The 16945-nt window shown below is 39.8% G+C and overlaps 1 protein-coding gene across 1 annotated transcript in view; it reads left to right on the top strand.

Moving 5' to 3' along the window:
- The first annotated feature begins 5511 nt into the window (after nucleotides 1-5511).
- aacs (acetoacetyl-CoA synthetase) overlaps nucleotides 5512-16945 on the top strand; it is a 42053-nt gene continuing 30619 nt past the window's right edge. The window contains exons 1-6 of the mRNA XM_041936540.1: nucleotides 5512-5800; nucleotides 7340-7443; nucleotides 9042-9162; nucleotides 11155-11268; nucleotides 15526-15623; nucleotides 16724-16838. Of these exons, the coding sequence (XP_041792474.1) occupies nucleotides 5662-5800; nucleotides 7340-7443; nucleotides 9042-9162; nucleotides 11155-11268; nucleotides 15526-15623; nucleotides 16724-16838 (691 nt within the window). The 5' untranslated portion in view covers nucleotides 5512-5661. The remainder of the gene's footprint in view (nucleotides 5801-7339; nucleotides 7444-9041; nucleotides 9163-11154; nucleotides 11269-15525; nucleotides 15624-16723; nucleotides 16839-16945) is intronic.

Genomic DNA, 16945 nt, shown 5'->3' with positions numbered 1-16945 from the left:
CTTCCGTGAAGGGTAATGACGTCAGAACACGATTCAGTCATGTGACACAGAAAAAAACTTACGAAACAAACAAAAAAAGAGAGACTCTTGTGGCGTGTAGCAACGTGTTCAAACCAACTGTAACACCAATACATGGCTAACTGCTGAATGAAAATGTTGATTTTGTGCTCGAAAAAGTAGCTCGGAAAACCCAGATGTAAGATGGATTAATACATCTCTCTATTATTGTTATTATTGTTGTTGTTGATTAATAACAATAAAGTAATTCAGAACTTTTCTTTTTCAGAATTGTTTTCTTTCTTGTTGGACTTTTTGTAGGGGGTCACGGTAGCACTTATGTATATCTACATTGTTATGACCTTTATTGAGGCCATATTTACTAATTTACTCAAAAAATGCAACAGTAACTTACTTGTTAAAAATGACACATATTTATATTTCAGCAAATACTATGTTGTCAAACTTTATAACACTCTTCAAATTAAAGACAAAAAGAGATAATAATATAGTGTATTAGTGCGCCATCTACTGGACACATATATGTTATGTTTATGCGTTTGATTTAGGCTCAACAGTGACTTTCAAGTAGTGCATTCGTTGAACCTGTTACAGGCTTGTATCAATGTGAGAGTTTTACAAAACATGTGGAGAGGCACAGAGGAGGAATCGCTCTGCCAGGATGGACAGACATGCAGCAGATATCGCATGTACAGAACAGAACAACAAAATGACAGAATTTACAGATAACGATGCAAAGTTATTCTGATACATACGACCCCCTCTCCACCATGTAGACCTGTCAGAGGATGGGCCACACAAAGGAGATCAGCAAAATCATTATATATATATATATATATATATATATGACGATGTGTGTGTGTATACATATAGTGTATATATAAAATGTATAATGTGTGTGTGTGTGTATATATATACATATATATATACTTTGTAATGACAAAAAAAACATGTGTAACTTTTTCTGACTGATGCTTCTCTCTATTACACTATCCCCCTGCTTTAACACTGCAAATTCGCCCATTGTAGGATTAATAGAGGATTATTTAATTTAATTTTAGCTTATCTTGTTAAACATAAGTGAAGTGTATGGATCCAGGATGATGTTGATAGGAAAGGTAAATCCTGAGTCACACTACCTGCTCTCCACCATGGAAACCTGGACAGAGGACAGGCCACACAAAAACAGAAGAGGCAGCACACAGATAGGAGAGGTAGACAAACACACAGAGGGAGAGAGAGACATGACAGCATGCAAACTAGGAAGAGAGGCAGAGAAAATAAGAGGCTGAATCTCCCGGATGATCCAGATCCAAATGACTGGATAGAGACAGAGAGAGAGAGAGAGAGAGAGAGAGAGAGAGAGAGAGAGAGACTGACAGACAGACAGAGAGACAGAGAGAGAGAGAGAGAGAGAGAGAGAGAGAGAGAGAGCACTTGATTGCTACTCTGTAGTGTGAATGGTGGAAAACACCTAACCAGCAAAAAATATCCTCACTCCCAAGGTCTAAAACTCAAGGACTTTGTGGTCCTCACAAATACCGATGTACACACACACACACATACACACACACACACACACACAGATGCACACACACACAAACACTACACACACACACTACACACGCACAGAGTCAATAGCTAACAGTCCAAACGCCTGCCTCATGAGCTAAAGAGGAATGCAGATTTTGGATTTTAAATAGAACAAACCATTATGTTCCCAGTACTTCCACCACCATAAACTCACACAACATGCACAGTACAACTCAGACTGTGGATATAGTTCTGTCTATGCGAGACGAAGCACAACTCAAAAAGACTTGACGAAGTTGGTGGACTAATTGGCCTGACACTATGGAGGCAGATTCATATGTAAATTAACATTTAAATCAATATGAAATATATGTATTACCTTTCCTGTATTTGACACAATTATTGACAATATACTAAATCATACTGCAAATTCCTTAGCACTTATTATGTACTTGGTTGGCTAAGTAGTTTGCCTTTTTGCCTTGTAAGATTATCAACTAAATGCAAAGTGTTGTGAAATGTAAATGTAATGACAGTATGCATATGCACAATTGCTCATTTTACAGTCGTTGGGAAATAATTCCATGATGAAAGAAATTGTGAATTTTGGCAGCACCGCAGGTGATATGAGCACACGTGCTGGCAGAGCCAAGACAAACAGGTAAAAGAGACACCTGCAGAGCGATGCCAGGGTCCATTTTAGGTCAACTTCAATGCCCATTAGCATCAGTCAATTCAGCCACACACAAGTTTATCTCAATGAATATACTGTATACTGTGTTGGATGCAGTCATAAAAAACAAGATCTACTGAAATATACCACATTATCAAAAGGTCAGGTTCTGCAGTACACTTACAATGTTGCAATATTTTACGATCATTTTTTGCAAGATGTGACATCCCCGCCAATATTAATTTGCTGTGGATTTTTTCTTTCTTTTTTAATTTTTTAACAAGCCTTTCTAGAACTTTCCTAATAAAAAAAAATCATAATTCTACATAAAAAATGCATATTCAATATTTTTGTGTTGGCAGAGTAGATATTGGTTTGAGAACGAAAAGACTGGAAAGCTGACATCTGAAAATGAAACACCACAAAACCTGAACAGCAAAGACAAATTAACTAGGAATCAGTAAGTTTTTCATTCGGTTCAGTCAATCACAAAATATGTATCAAGTATATTCTACCAAATGCTGCTTTGCAGATTCGGTAATAAAATTTTACAGATTCTCAAAGGCCATTAATTTAGTATGATGTACCTAATTATGCCAAAAGGGAAAAAAGTGCTTTGGTCTCATTGGGAGTTATTGTGTTATCCTGAAAGCATCTCTGAACTTGCAACCAGCTGCAACCAGAAAAGACTCGGCGCAGCGTTAAGCACACACTACTTTGCAAAAATATAGCTTGAATCTACACAGCCACTGTCAAATGCACTTCTTAATCTTACTTCTAAGATTTACAGAAAAAGGATGTTATGACCAAATAATCTGTTTTTTAAAGTTGCATCGTGCATTTCCACTTTGTTGCAAGCTCCACAATATTTGGTGGCTGTGTCAGCTTTTGTGGTAAGCAGGGAGCCCATGTGCAACAGCTGCTTCCCCTGCTGTATGCTGCTCATAGTGCTTCAGCCATGCCAGATTCAACTCAGTTCATTAGGTAGCCACAACATCATGGAATTAATCTCACACACAAACATATACGCCTGTGCGCACACACAGAGACACACAAACAAACTTTTAGTGGTATCATCATATCCTGCATCCTCTCATATGTTTTGACTAATACCCTTATCAAGGTCTTACCACAGCCCCTTTCATAAAGGCATGATCAAAACATGTGTGGTTAGAGGGGTGATAAGGCCAACCATATATCAACAGGGCAAATTAGAAAATAAAGTGTGGTTACGCGGTGTTCCTCATGTGATTTCACAGTATCAGACCCACCCACATATTTGCTTTGATTCCAGGGTTTAAGAGTTCAGCTTTGAGAAATGACGCCTCCATTTTTGCAATCTGGACTCTGGGTCCAAGGCAGCTTTTAAGGACACTAGTACCACATTACAAAATAGCCCATCATTCCTTTTGTGAACCTGATGTTCTAGCAGTGCTGTCAAAAGACAATAATTTCAGTCACAAAGCAAGGGTGCTCATTCATTGCAGTTTAGGCTATTTGACAAAGGGGATTAAAAACATTTGGTGCACTTCTCTTAGTTTCTCTGTGTGTGCTTTAAAGCCCCACATGTGCAGGTAACTTTTTGGTTAATGTGTGATGTAGATGGATGTTTTTTCCATTTGGATTTGTTTGATAAATGTGGTCAATAAATGGCACAGGGGCACAGTTGTCACAAATTGTAAGAGCGTCAGGTTATGAAAAAAGCATTCAAAGATAGTGGGCCATCATTATTGCAATATGGATATTAATGGGGTTGGCAAATAATGGCCACACAGGAATGGAAACTGGACTTGACGAGAAAGGATACAGCTAAACTATAAGAGAAATTTTCCATCATTGAATCTAATTTGAGACGAAACCACCAGACAGAGGAGGGTCGTTCTTCCCTCTCACTGATTGGGCACACCCCTAAAACGCTCCTGCGCTCTCGCTCTTTGATTGGACCATTTATCTCCTATGAAGCGCCTAAAGCCAGCTTGGCATTGGCCAAACGACCCGCCAGTCTAACTGTGTCGATACGCCTCCCGCATAGACCGATCTGTCGGCCGATGTGGAACCAGCGTGCTGAGGGCCAATCAAAATCCTTCATTTTGACAGGCAAGTTTCCTTTGCGCACGAGAGACTCGACTGTGCGACTCCATCGCGCGTTCACGTACGGGAGATGTTCAAGACTTCAATTCCATTCTTGGTGCGTGGGTCCTCAACGTGTAGGCTCTTCATTCAAGAGGCATATTTCAAAAACAGGCATGAGGAGCTCTTGAATTAACTTGCATACTTGACTTCTCGTGTAATACCTTTGGCACTATAGTTGCAATTTCTTTAAATATGTTTGGTGCCTCATATTCCTAGTGAATCAGTAGGAAATTCGAAATTATGAAATCTCAGATAATTACAGTAGTGGACAAGGCCTTCAGATCTGTATCTTAAGTAAAAGTAGCAATGCCATAATGTAGACATGCTCTACTGCAATAAACATTTTTTTCTACATTAGACTAGATTAGATTAAATAACTTTGAAAATCTCTGTAGGGGAAACTAGTTTGGCCACCCATGTGTTAGTGTAGCAACAAGGGCCTGTCTATTCAGTAAATGAAAGTGAATAATGCAATTGATCAGTGAATGAAATGAATCAAACAATGGAAATATAAAATCATAAAGTTAAACAAAACATGATAGTACTTTGCTGGGGTGCAAGGTTTTTCATATCAAGGGTCTGGATACTTACCTATTATATATTGCTTTCATTCTAGTAGCACTTAATCTTCTGAATATCTTTTTATTCTTATGTGCTGGGTATCTAAATAAGATGGTGTAATGGGAAAATATATAACTCATGCAGTTACGCTAATTTTCTACCAGGGTGCAAGCTATTTCATATCATTCAGTCTAACTCATTTGATGACAAAAACTTTGCACTTAATCTCAGATATGAAATTATGATTAGGGGTTAAAATATTTACATTAGAATTTCCATATTATTAACAGTGCCCACGTAGGTATCTATGCTAAAGGTAGAGAGAAAGTTTTACAAAGAATATCATTACACATCTTTATAAATCATTAATAATCTGTTGGAGCAACTTTTAATACGACTTTTGGTCTCAGTTAGGCACCAATTACGCAGTTTATGTTGTTTTAGAAGATTTACAACAGTATTGAACCATAGACCGTTGAACATGGTGCGTTCTTAAACGTAGCTCGCTTGTTGCGTCATGACGCCGGGGCGTGGTCTGTCAGCTTTCCTTAGCAGACCCACGCTCACCTCTGACAGTGAGCTTTGCTAGTCGTCGCGCGCTGTAATTCCCAAGCCATTCATACTAAGTAGCTAGCCCGTGATCTAATTTGACTCGAGCCCTCATCTTTAGGGACAGCTAGCTTCAGCAAGGCGCTCGGGACTCGCGCTTACCGGTGTTTGGCAGCCGACAAAGGGACACAAAGATGTCTAAAGACACGGAAGGGAAGAGCGAGAAAATTATGGATATGGAGAGCAAGGTGCTGTGGTACCCGGACTCCAAGAGGAACACACAGATGGACAAGTTTAGGATGCAGGTCAACGACAACTACGGACTTAATCTGGGTGAGTGGGGAGGAGGGAGGCAGACAGACAAGGAGACAGACAGAGAGAGAAAAGGTGTGCTGGAGTGAATACAAGGCGGCTTTTATTGAGCCTACGAAGCTGGATATCTGAGCCGAATAAAAAAACAGAAACAGGCCCCCCCTCCCACCCTGCTATTTGTTCATATGTTGCGTAATTACCTTACAGACATCTTATTACCTCCAAATTACCACTGTCTAAAGCTGCTTTGCAACGCAATGTGTTAAAACTTGACACACTGTCAAGACTTGACACATTACGCAGCAGTGGTAATTTCGGCAATTTAAAAGTGGCACGAATAGACAGTGAATCGGCATTAACACATCTCTGCAGGTACACACTAATAAGAATTTAAAGAAAGATGGCCTCTAACTTGCTCGCCGCTCCCTTTTTGATGATAATTAGCTGCTTATAACGCTGCAGCTCCGCTTTGCTCTGGTGTTTGCATTACTCCCAGCTCCTAACTGAAAGACTGTCAGCCTGCGGGTCATGCCAGCCGATGAAAGAGATTGTCTCCTTGATACCGTGTCAATTTGATCCAACAGGGTTCTGCAGGAATGCTGAAAAACTTGGTCTGCCGGGTGTTGAGTAGAGAGAGAGTTACGTAATTGGGGAAGCTATGGCAGATGTGTGTGTGTCTGTGTGTGTGTGTACGTGAGAAATAAAAAATAATGATTAGAAATGGCGTTGAACGTCTGTTAATCTGCAAAACTGAACAGTCTAAATTCTTTGGATCCTCACTGAACCAAAACAAAATCCTTCTCTTCTATCTTAAGAACCAGTTTTTTTCACCTTTTTTCCCTAGCCAGGCATATTGTCTCTCAGAGTACAGATGAGGCAGACAAGCTATCAAAGCAGCTGATGGAGAAAACTTTTCCTTTAAATCACACAAAATCGTGTCTACTTATTTTAAACTTTTCTTTTAAGTCTTGGAACATGGAAAAATGCATCTATGCCCCTGGGAAAAAAATGAAACCGTCTGATAAGGGAACATCAGTGCTTCTATGATCTGGATATAGCTCAAGGACAAATCCAAGTTGTGAGTAACCATTACTTAGCTACAAAGGGAAAGGACAAAAAGACTGGGAACCACTGCTTTAAATTTAATTTGTGCTTGGAAATCAATGAATAAGTGAAACATTTGTGAATCTACAAGTGAGGGAATAACTTCAAAATGTAGACGTAAGTACAGACTGTGTAGAGGGAAAACCCACAAAATTGAACTGAGATTCACTTTTGCATTTTGACGTTATGACAGTAATGATTAAATAACTCGTAGGGGATCATTAATCTCAGGTTTACAGAACAGAGTTATGTAGGAATTTCCTTTGGCTTCTGGTTTATTTGATAGTTATTAGTGGACCATGACAGGAGCATGAAGGGCTGATTTCAACACATGATGTTACATGATGATGTCTGATCTTTTCTTGTATTTGGTCAACTGTACAAGCTGATAGTCACAGCAGCACGTTCATATTGTTGCTCTAAATCTGTAGTAATCACTGATTCTCTGTCCTCTAGCCAACTACAACGACCTGTACCAGTGGTCGGTGGACAGCTACTCAGAGTTTTGGGGAGAGGTGTGGCGCTTTTGTGGAGTAGTCAGCTCCAAACCATACGACGAGGTGAGTCCAACCTGTGCTGGCACAATGTCATCTGACAATTAAAACAAAATCGCATTTTTAGTGCAGAATAACGCCAGTTTTTGGTTTCTGCAGTGGCTAGCAGAGCAGAGAAACTCGCCGTAAAGATTCATTAAATCACCAGCATTTCACTTGCAAGAGTTAACTTTCTTTATGATGGTAATTTTCAACTTTGTCAGTCTAGCTGTATTATTATGGCTCTGAAGTAGTACATTAACCTTTTTAACATGCTTTTTTAAGGGATTCTGATTGATGATAAACTCTCTTTGAGAGAACATGGTTTTGTATGCAAGACGGTTTCAAAATCTCTTGGAATTGTGACAAAAATAAGAGGATGTGTACACAATACACGTTTATTTATCGTTTATTATACATTAATTTAATCATATTTAAAATCTGCAGTATTTTATGGGCAGAAACTGCAGAGACAGTTGATTAGATCAGCAACTTTTTCTGAAGCTGTTGTACCAAATGCACCTCTCTTTCTTAAACTGTAGTTGTTAACTATTTTTGACATCAACATTTTTCAAATCTGCACATTTGTTCTTCATCGTCCTTTCTATAAAACGTCCCGTGGTCAGTTTACTATCGCATATGTATATTATGTAATAAAAATGTACATCAAAGGATTCCTTTGTGTCATTGTCATTGTCATTGTACAACAAGATACTTTAAAATAACCTGCAGTCAAACACACTTGAGCTTTATGACCAGGTCACTATTCTTTCCTGCTTAAAAACAGACGAGACAAAACCAAAGACTGCTCAGGGTGTTTGTGGTCCGGTGCGTCCTTGCCGGAGGTGGTCTGATTTGTACATATTTTATCAAGGCTACATTAAAAAGTCAGTTGTCAAAAAGGAGGTTTCACGGAATTATCCTCATGTGTGTTCATTTCATTTGCTGTCCAGCCTCTTAATGTAGCTTAGTTCCAGGATGTAGTCCCTTGGGTAGGTGTGTGCGGTAATAAATGGCCTCTGAGCTTAATGCGCTGCACCACGTTGTTAACACACCCCTTTTGTACACATGGATAACGCATGCCACGTCATGTTAGCCACATGCTCTTCTTTTAGTTGTACATTTCCTTATACCCACTTAATCCTCTGTTTGCAGCCCCAGCAGACATCAGATGGAAGACAGGGAGACAATCAACCCGTCAATCAAACACGTTGTAACACTGATGCACAGTGGGCTGTTTTTGTTTCAAGCACAGTAACGCCATCAGCTGTTACAGTGGCAGAGACACATGCTTGATGTGTTTGCAAAACAGTGGCTTTCAGTTTTGAGTGCTTTGATCTCAGCCCCATTTTTGTCCTCAATAACAGCTGGGAGGGCTGTTTTCATAGCCTAATTCAGGGACCTCTGTGATCAGTCCATTGTTTTTATTATACAATGTTGTGTGCTGTCCACTTAATCCATGCCAAGTTGATTTAAGTCTAACTGATGAGAAAGAAAGAAATATATTCAGGATGGGGCTAATGTGCCAGCACTAAAATGCTTTGAAATGTGTGTTTTTTTGTCAATCACAGTGCTGTGTCTCTCCTGTGTGTGTTCTTGGTGTGTGTCTTATGGGTATACACCAGGTTGTGGATGTATCCAAACGGATCTCAGATGTTCCAGAGTGGTTTAAAGGAGCTCGCCTCAACTACGCGGAGAACTTGCTCAAACATGCAGACCAGGATAAAGTCGCTCTCTATGCTGCAAGTGAGTACACAAAGCATATGAAGCTGATTAAAAATAGATATAGAGCAATATGTGTGCCACAATGCTGCCCCTTGACCGTTGGTTTCATTCATCTTCAATAGAAATCAAATCCCCAATCCTGGTAGTGTTCATTCCATGCAGCGAGCAAGCAGCATGCATGCTAACACACACATGCTGATTGTCAAAATCACACGACACTCATTTGCTGTTTTATTCTAACAACATTTACACTCTCAAATCTAAGGTAATTAAAGCTGTGGTTTCTCCTAGTTTGCCTGTACGTCTTAGAGAGTGAGGGTATTCTCTCCCTTCGAGTCACATAGATTGCATTTGCTCTCTGTTTCGTCTCACCTTCACAAGTTGTGTTCGCGAATGAACGACGCAGAAAGAAAGTGAGGAAGACAGGAACGAGCAGAGTTGAGGGTACATGTGAGTGCAGAATTGATGCAGCGGTGAGCGCAAGGCTGCACACGTCATTTTGTTATTAGGTTAACGGCTGCTCCCTGCTCTATCTCTCAGGTCAGTCACATACTAATGGATTGGCCCTTTTTTATTGCCTTATCTGGGTGTGTGTGGGGGAAAGTGAGCACATACACACAACCTTCCTCAGGAGCAGTAATGTAATTATGAGAAGGCCCATTGGTCACAATGCTGTGGAGCCTCTGTAAATGTCACTAGACTATTACTTAGAGAGAAAAGAGGACTATTCCTGTCTGTGGTCTGTCCTGCTATATTATCCCCTCTTTTTATGTCTCCATCTCTGTTTTATTTTTTTGCAGATTTGGATTTACCCGTTTAGGGGTTTTATTGGCATTAATGTTAAGGGTGGGAGATTCATCCTAAAATCTATATCACAATAGTGGTTTTGTTTTTTATGGTGAGGGTATTATATCACAGTACTACAAAAATATAAAGGGGTGCTCCACTCAAAACATGACTCGACCTCCTCACTCTATTAGCAATGAAAGGGAACATTACCTAAGAATAAAATATTAAGAAATTGATGTGTTTATTGGCTCCAAATAGGAATGAAAATGAGGTATAGACCTATGTGTGTTTTGGAAGGAGAAACCTGCCCCATAATGTAGGTCAACCAGAAAATGTAATGTGATTTGTTGTCAGAGTATAAGTATTACGTATGTACAATAGTGAAAGTACTACAGGACATGTTTATCAAGTACATTTAAACCTGACACCAACAGACACATACAGACACACCCGCAGCAGATGAGGCATTCATGTAACAACAAAACCAGCTAAGTGTTGTGTTGCAGTATGAAGTGTGGCGCTAACGTTGGGTCTGGCTGTGTGAGACGACACAAAAAGCAAAGCAAAGCAAAGTGAAAAAATGACGCTCAACGTTCACACAGATTCTCTTGACTGTCCCTCAGTCAAGGCCCCCACAATAGATGCTACTAGCCACATTAGCTGCGAAACGTGCTAATGCTAAGTACAACAGGCTAACGAGCGAAATAAACAAGAAAGAAACATGAAAATGGCAAAACTTACGGGTTCTAAGTTTGAAGGTGGTATTGATCCATCCTTTAACTTAGACTAAGAGTTTTCCTGTTGTTGTTTTGAGGGCATTTACATGAAGAAATTGGTGTGGGTTACTTTTTATGTTACCTTCCACATCTTTGTGCTACCGGAGTTACAGTGAGGAAAATAGTATTTACTGGAAATAACTCCAGTTCTATGAGTATGTTTTAACCCACTCCATGCATGTTATGTTATAAAGCACATTATTTTTAAAATGCAAAAACATTTATCACTGTAATGACAGTCTTGCAATGTCTGTGTCGTGGCAGAATGTGACACCGATGACAGTGACCTAACCAGTATACCGCCCACCCCTAATTATGTCAACCCCAGTGGTGTACAGAACCCAAAATATATCCAGATGTGCATTGTTTTTCAGAATCATTTTTTTAAATGTGCATGTTTATCTCTTGTATCCACATGTCTCATTTTCTCTTTGTGTCTGTCTTCCAGCTGAGGCAAATGAGGAGATTGTGAAGGTGACGTATGGGGAGCTGAGGTGCGATGTGGCGTTGTTTGCTGCAGCCATGAGGAAGATGGGTGTTCAGACTGGAGACAGGGTCGTTGGTGAGTCTATGAGCCAAGTGATAGTTGATATGTCATTGATCTCCCCCGACTTATTTCTTTTTATCCCATAGACTTCCATCTTCTTCACCCTCTCCTTCCCTCTCACTTTTTCCTTCTTTCTTCTTTGAATCCTGTTGCAGCATTAGTTGGACCTGGGCTCTTTCATGTTTGCTCTGTGTGTGTGTGTGCGTTCACTGAGAAGGAGGACTGGCTGTCATGGCACAAATTGCAGCTCTTTCTGAAAGTCACCATTTAGTTCATTCATTAAGTTCATATTTGTACAGGGATGAATGGCTGAGCGTGCATGTTTTTCCTGAAACGCCCGTCTGTGCAGTACATTCATCCAGACCTGCACATTTATACCTGCAATCTAAACAGTATAAACTGCGACTGAGCAGCGCTATTGCAGCAACTGGAGCTTCAGTGCATGTCATATATGTTTCCTCACCTCGATTTGCGATCGGTGCATTTTTTAAGTGTGTTTAAGTGTCAAATGCTTTTAGGAGCTTATCTCCGTCACCTTTGTAACTTGTTGCCTCATTTCTGGCTGTGGAAATACATATTGAGCTGTGAGAACTACGCAGCTTTCTGGAGTTTAGTTGCTTTAGGGTTGTTGAACAAAAGCAAAATAATGTTTGGTGGCATTAAGAAGTTTTCACATCTCAAAATACAGACCCATACATAAAACTGCTCACAGTCACCGTTCAAACATGTCCATGAATTTGCACGGCATTTATCCTACTTGTCACACTGAAGACAGTTCTCTTCCTTCAGTATCAGTGATTTACAAGAAACACATTAGTATATTAGTATAACTGCTACAATTTTAAGTCACCCCCTCACGAAACTGTAGTTAATAGAAGAGAACATGTGGTTGTACTGGGCAGCTCCGTGGTATGTCTTACTTGACAGTGAAAACATGTTCACAAAAACAGCAGTCATACTGTCAGTAACTGAAGACAGCCCTAGGACTATATTCTGACATAATCAGTAAAAAAGAAATCTCTAAAAATCACGGAGCTTAAATTCTGTGGCCCTCGTGTTTAGAATGTTTCCTGCTTTTATTTTGAAGCAGCAGCAGCATGACTAACGTCAGTGGCTGCTGTTCATGAGCTCGTATTGATGACTCTGTCCAGGAATGACCAGGGTGTGTATGAAAGTTTGTGTGTGTTCAGAAGAAAGATGGATACTGCGGTTGGGAAATCCATTAGCTAAATGACTGAAGCTCTGTGGGAATCTCATTAGAAAGATGGGAAGGGTTGAGGGAGGGATAGACACAGGAAGAGAGAGAGAGAGAGACCATCTACTTCATGCCAAGAGAGAAAAGGTTCTCTCTTCTCTTCTTTCCTCACATATCTGAACCCGAATCGGTTCGTGTATTTGAATGTATGTGCTCACTTGTGTGTCTTAGAGACAGAGATGTCCTTGTCCCCAGGGTGTAGCAAAATGTTTTGACGGTGTCTGTAACCAGGAAATATATCAGCACTTAGTTGATGAAACCAACCGAGCTTTATAGCAGGATATGAGCCAAACCAGCACACAACACACACACACACGTGTTCTCCCTTTTGTGTATGTTTTAGTTCCATTGCTCTTCTCCCTGGTCCTGTCATACTCAACATCACCCTCCACCCTGTCATGAAGCTTGTATCCAGCCTCCACGCCCACAGTTCATCCACTGGGAAATGCATATTCTTTTAATTATGTGTAACTAAAAACACACACTGTACAATCACAGTCTTCAGTGTTGACTAATACGAGTATGGAGTCTGTAATATAAAACAGAAATGTAGCAGCATTATAACATAAAATGATAAGTAACAAATAAATAAAAAAATGTTTGAATAAAGATGAGCGTAACAAAAGGAGATGAAGCTAAAGAAAAGTGTTAACCAGCAGGACACACACTTCTGTGCTCTGAGAGGGAAATGGGAAACTACTCATACCCACTACACGGAATATGTGACACATTTGGCCCGTTAAGTGTGGCTGTTATTCCAAATTTGGCCATGCTAGCAGGAAGCAATGTGGTGGTAACAGCAAGCACAAAGCAACTTTCATTTAGATCATTATTTTCTCGTTTACTATTCATCAAAGTTGTTTTTGCAAACTTTGAAAAAAAACAGTTTATTGTCAATTTTGAGCAGGTTGAGAATGACAGACAGTAGCATTTGGAAAAAGTGGAGTTAAGTAGATTGTCTGCTGCAGGACATGATGTGATTCACTAACATTTAAAACTTGGACTTGGCTGCTGTGATTTTCAGTTGTGGCCCTGTTAGCACCACAACATTGCACCTGTGAGGTCAACATGGTTCAACTCTAGTTAAGACACTGGCTAAACCTCTCCTTCCCTCTCCTCCTCCTCCTCCTCCTCCTCCTCCTTTATTCTTGCAGTTTTGCCAAACCAACTGCCTGACTTAATCCACAGAATTTCCCCAGGCAGTGCTAGAGTTTGCTTTAGCTCTTTTAGTACAACCCTGATTCCAAAAAAGTTTGGATGCTCTGTAAAACATGAATATAAACAGAATGCAGTCATTTATCAACAACCTGACAGCAGTTTTACGTCGTGTTTGTGAGCCCATGTGGTTATATCCTTTGTGCGATCATGCACGTAGACCTAAGAAGCTTCATACAAGTGTCCATGAATAAGAAGACAGGAACATCAGTGTGTTGCTTTGACATGTAAGTAGTGTTGCTACAGACTTGCATAGACAGTGATTCATAATATTAGCCACAGAGGTAGTCAAGCAAGGTGTCTTATGATCCATGATGCTGTTAGTCCTGGTACAGTGTAAGGGGATAATAATTTATGAGAGTGTCTGTTTAGCCAGTGTAGCAGGAGGGTGATCTGTCAGCCTGAGATGTCATCCAGTCAGGATCAGCTTCCTGGTTACAGCAGGAGTCAGCATAGCAACCGGTAAAACGGCGATTAGTCACAATTCACAGTAAGTGACAGGATGGCTGCCGGTTGCTTTTTGCCTTTGGCTCGTCACGTTGCTTGCCTGGGACTACACGCTGTATTATTGTTTTATCATGAGAGCTCCTGTGTTGAGCCAGTCTTTTATTTTGTATCTCATGCTTGTGTTTTAGACGGAATGGACTATTTTTTCTCTTTTTTGTTAAAATCAAACTTTTATTAATCGAATCTGAATGCAACAGATTTAATAATTTTAACTTTTGCAATGGCTGAAGGGCTGCAGTGACACCTGGAATCTCAGATAAAGTGTATAGTAAGTGAATCTAGTGAATACTAGAGTTGTAATAGCATTACAGTGAGATGAAAATGGTCTGAAATTAACATGGAGATTATCAGATAATGGTAAGGATTTCAATGTTCAATGTTTCAATGCACCTCTGTTCAGTATTATTCATTTAGCTTGGTGCAGTTGCCAGTATCTCTCTCTCTGATTGTCTGAGTCTGTCCAGTGAAAAGACATGTAGTGTCCTTGGGCGCCACTTCCTATATTGATCAAGCCATATATCAGAGCAAGACAGCAGTTAGGATCTCAGTGCTGCTTGTTAAGAATGAAATATTCTCACTGCCCTGGTTGATATTCAGCACATCTCTCCCTCCCTCTCCCGTTTTACATTCTCATTTTTCTCTCTCCTCCTTTTATCCTGATTGTTTTTGCTCGGTATCTTTCTGTCTCTTCCCTCCTCTCGCCTTGTCCTCTTCTGCTATTCTCTCAGTGAGGTGACCTACACTGCTGTGTGGTATTCTGCAGTTACAAGATAGAGACTGCATAACAAACCCAATTGCTCTCATTGCTAGATAGATAGATAGATAGATCAGGCAGTAGATAACTGAAACTCTAACACTATAGACTCATTCCTGATTGTTCTTCAACTACAATATGCTTTATTTCTGCACATAATAAACTTTTTTCTTTGCTATATTTTATCTCAAAAGTCTAGCTTCTTGTCACATATGGTGTGTGGTCTGGGAAACAACGTTGCATTACTAAGTAATGAATGTTATGTGTTATGTTTGACATTTTGATAATAAATACAGTTGCAGTATATGTCTGTGCATGTACTGGTGTGAATAAGTTGATGATGCACACAGTCACATTCTTTATGTGCTGCCATGTCGTCAGTTTGTCAAAATGTTATAATTTTGAACTTACATGGATCTGCATGTTTATGAAAAGCCATCATAATACTTGATTTTTTAGTCATTTTCAATAGAAGGAATCTTCAGGATTGCTGCTTGTACTCAGCGCTTTCCTCCTCTTTGCCTCCTCTCTCCTCCTTTAGGCTACCTACCCAATGGTATCCACGCAGTGGAGGCCATGTTAGCAGCAGCCAGCATTGGAGCCATTTGGAGCTCCACGTCTGTCGACTTTGGAGTCAATGTAAGGACTGCGCTAAACTGATTCTGGCTCATATTTTTTTATTTACACATGTTTAAGTTATAGTTGTATATTCCATGTTGACTGATGTATCTTCAATACTTGATTGTCTCATTGTATTTAGTTATTCAAACTAGATTTTAGAAGATCTAGATATTTCCCGTGCAGGTGGACTTTGAGTTTAGTTTATTTTCCAAGTACAAATAAATGAAATCAAACCATTTAATGTGTTGGTTGGTTGAGAAATAGCATGTGTTGTTTTTCTGTTCTGTGTTAGTCTTGGTGTCTTTTAATGAGAGTCTTCCTTCATCAACAATACTGAGCCATACTGGGCTAATGCTCTTTTAACATTTACAAACACAAAAACATATACGCACAGAGTAAAGGGGGAATCAGGTCTGTCAGGCAAAATGTCACGTGTGTGAGCGTGAGTGTCATTAACTTCATCCTGCAGCGTCTCTCTCTTCAATGGCCTTTTTGTCATCTTGGTCTCTGCTTCTTGTTTCTTGTGTGCTACTGCCCCGTGTGGCAGATCAGAGAGCTGCACATACATTCAAAACCTGTTTTCACCTTTAGCAGGAAGTTTACTGACTCTGTTTTTCCAGTTTACACTTTAAGCAGGAAGTACTTTGCAGATATAACAGATTAAATGTATATTGTGCAGACTCTTCATTAAATTCCTCATACATTTTGTCTGGAGCACAGCTGCTCCCTGTGAATCACACTGTTACTATGCTATTGCTTCCTTCATTCTCTAATATACTGCGGTTTTGCAGTGGTGTTATTCATTCTTAAATAGAAATTGTGTTGAACAGGAGATTAAGCAGTTCAGTTCAGAGCATAAATGCTTCTTATTCCTGTGCTCTTCTCTTTGATTCAGACTCCTTATTTCTCTGCCCTAAACTCTTATTTAATCTCAGAATTCCTCTCTATAAAACATAGCCATTCTAGATTTACTTTTATGAGCCTTGTGGGTAACTTAAATGCCAATGTTTTTCTTTAATATCCTGTGGAGCTTTTGCAGGCTTGAGGGCAATCTGCAGTTCTAATTATTTGTCCTTGCTTTTCATTTCCGTTGGTTTTCTTTTTTCTGTGTGTCTCAGGGCGTTCTGGACAGGTTTTCTCAAATCCAGCCCAAGCTGATCTTCTCTGTTGCTGCTGTGGTTTACAATGGCAAAACACATGACCACATGGAAAAGCTCACCAGTGTTGTCAAAGGTTGGCACTCACAGCACATAATGTGACTGACTGGACATTTTTGCATGTTTTGGTTTTAGTGTCTGCTCTTACTTCAGATTACCATCAATTCAAAATGTATTTGGCTT

The sequence above is a fragment of the Chelmon rostratus genome, chromosome 5 (genome assembly GCF_017976325.1).
Source record: "Chelmon rostratus isolate fCheRos1 chromosome 5, fCheRos1.pri, whole genome shotgun sequence".
In the NCBI taxonomy this organism is placed as follows: domain Eukaryota; kingdom Metazoa; phylum Chordata; class Actinopteri; order Chaetodontiformes; family Chaetodontidae; genus Chelmon; species Chelmon rostratus.
Note: the sequence above shows the minus strand (reverse complement) of the source record. Positions and strands in the feature narration are given on the sequence as shown.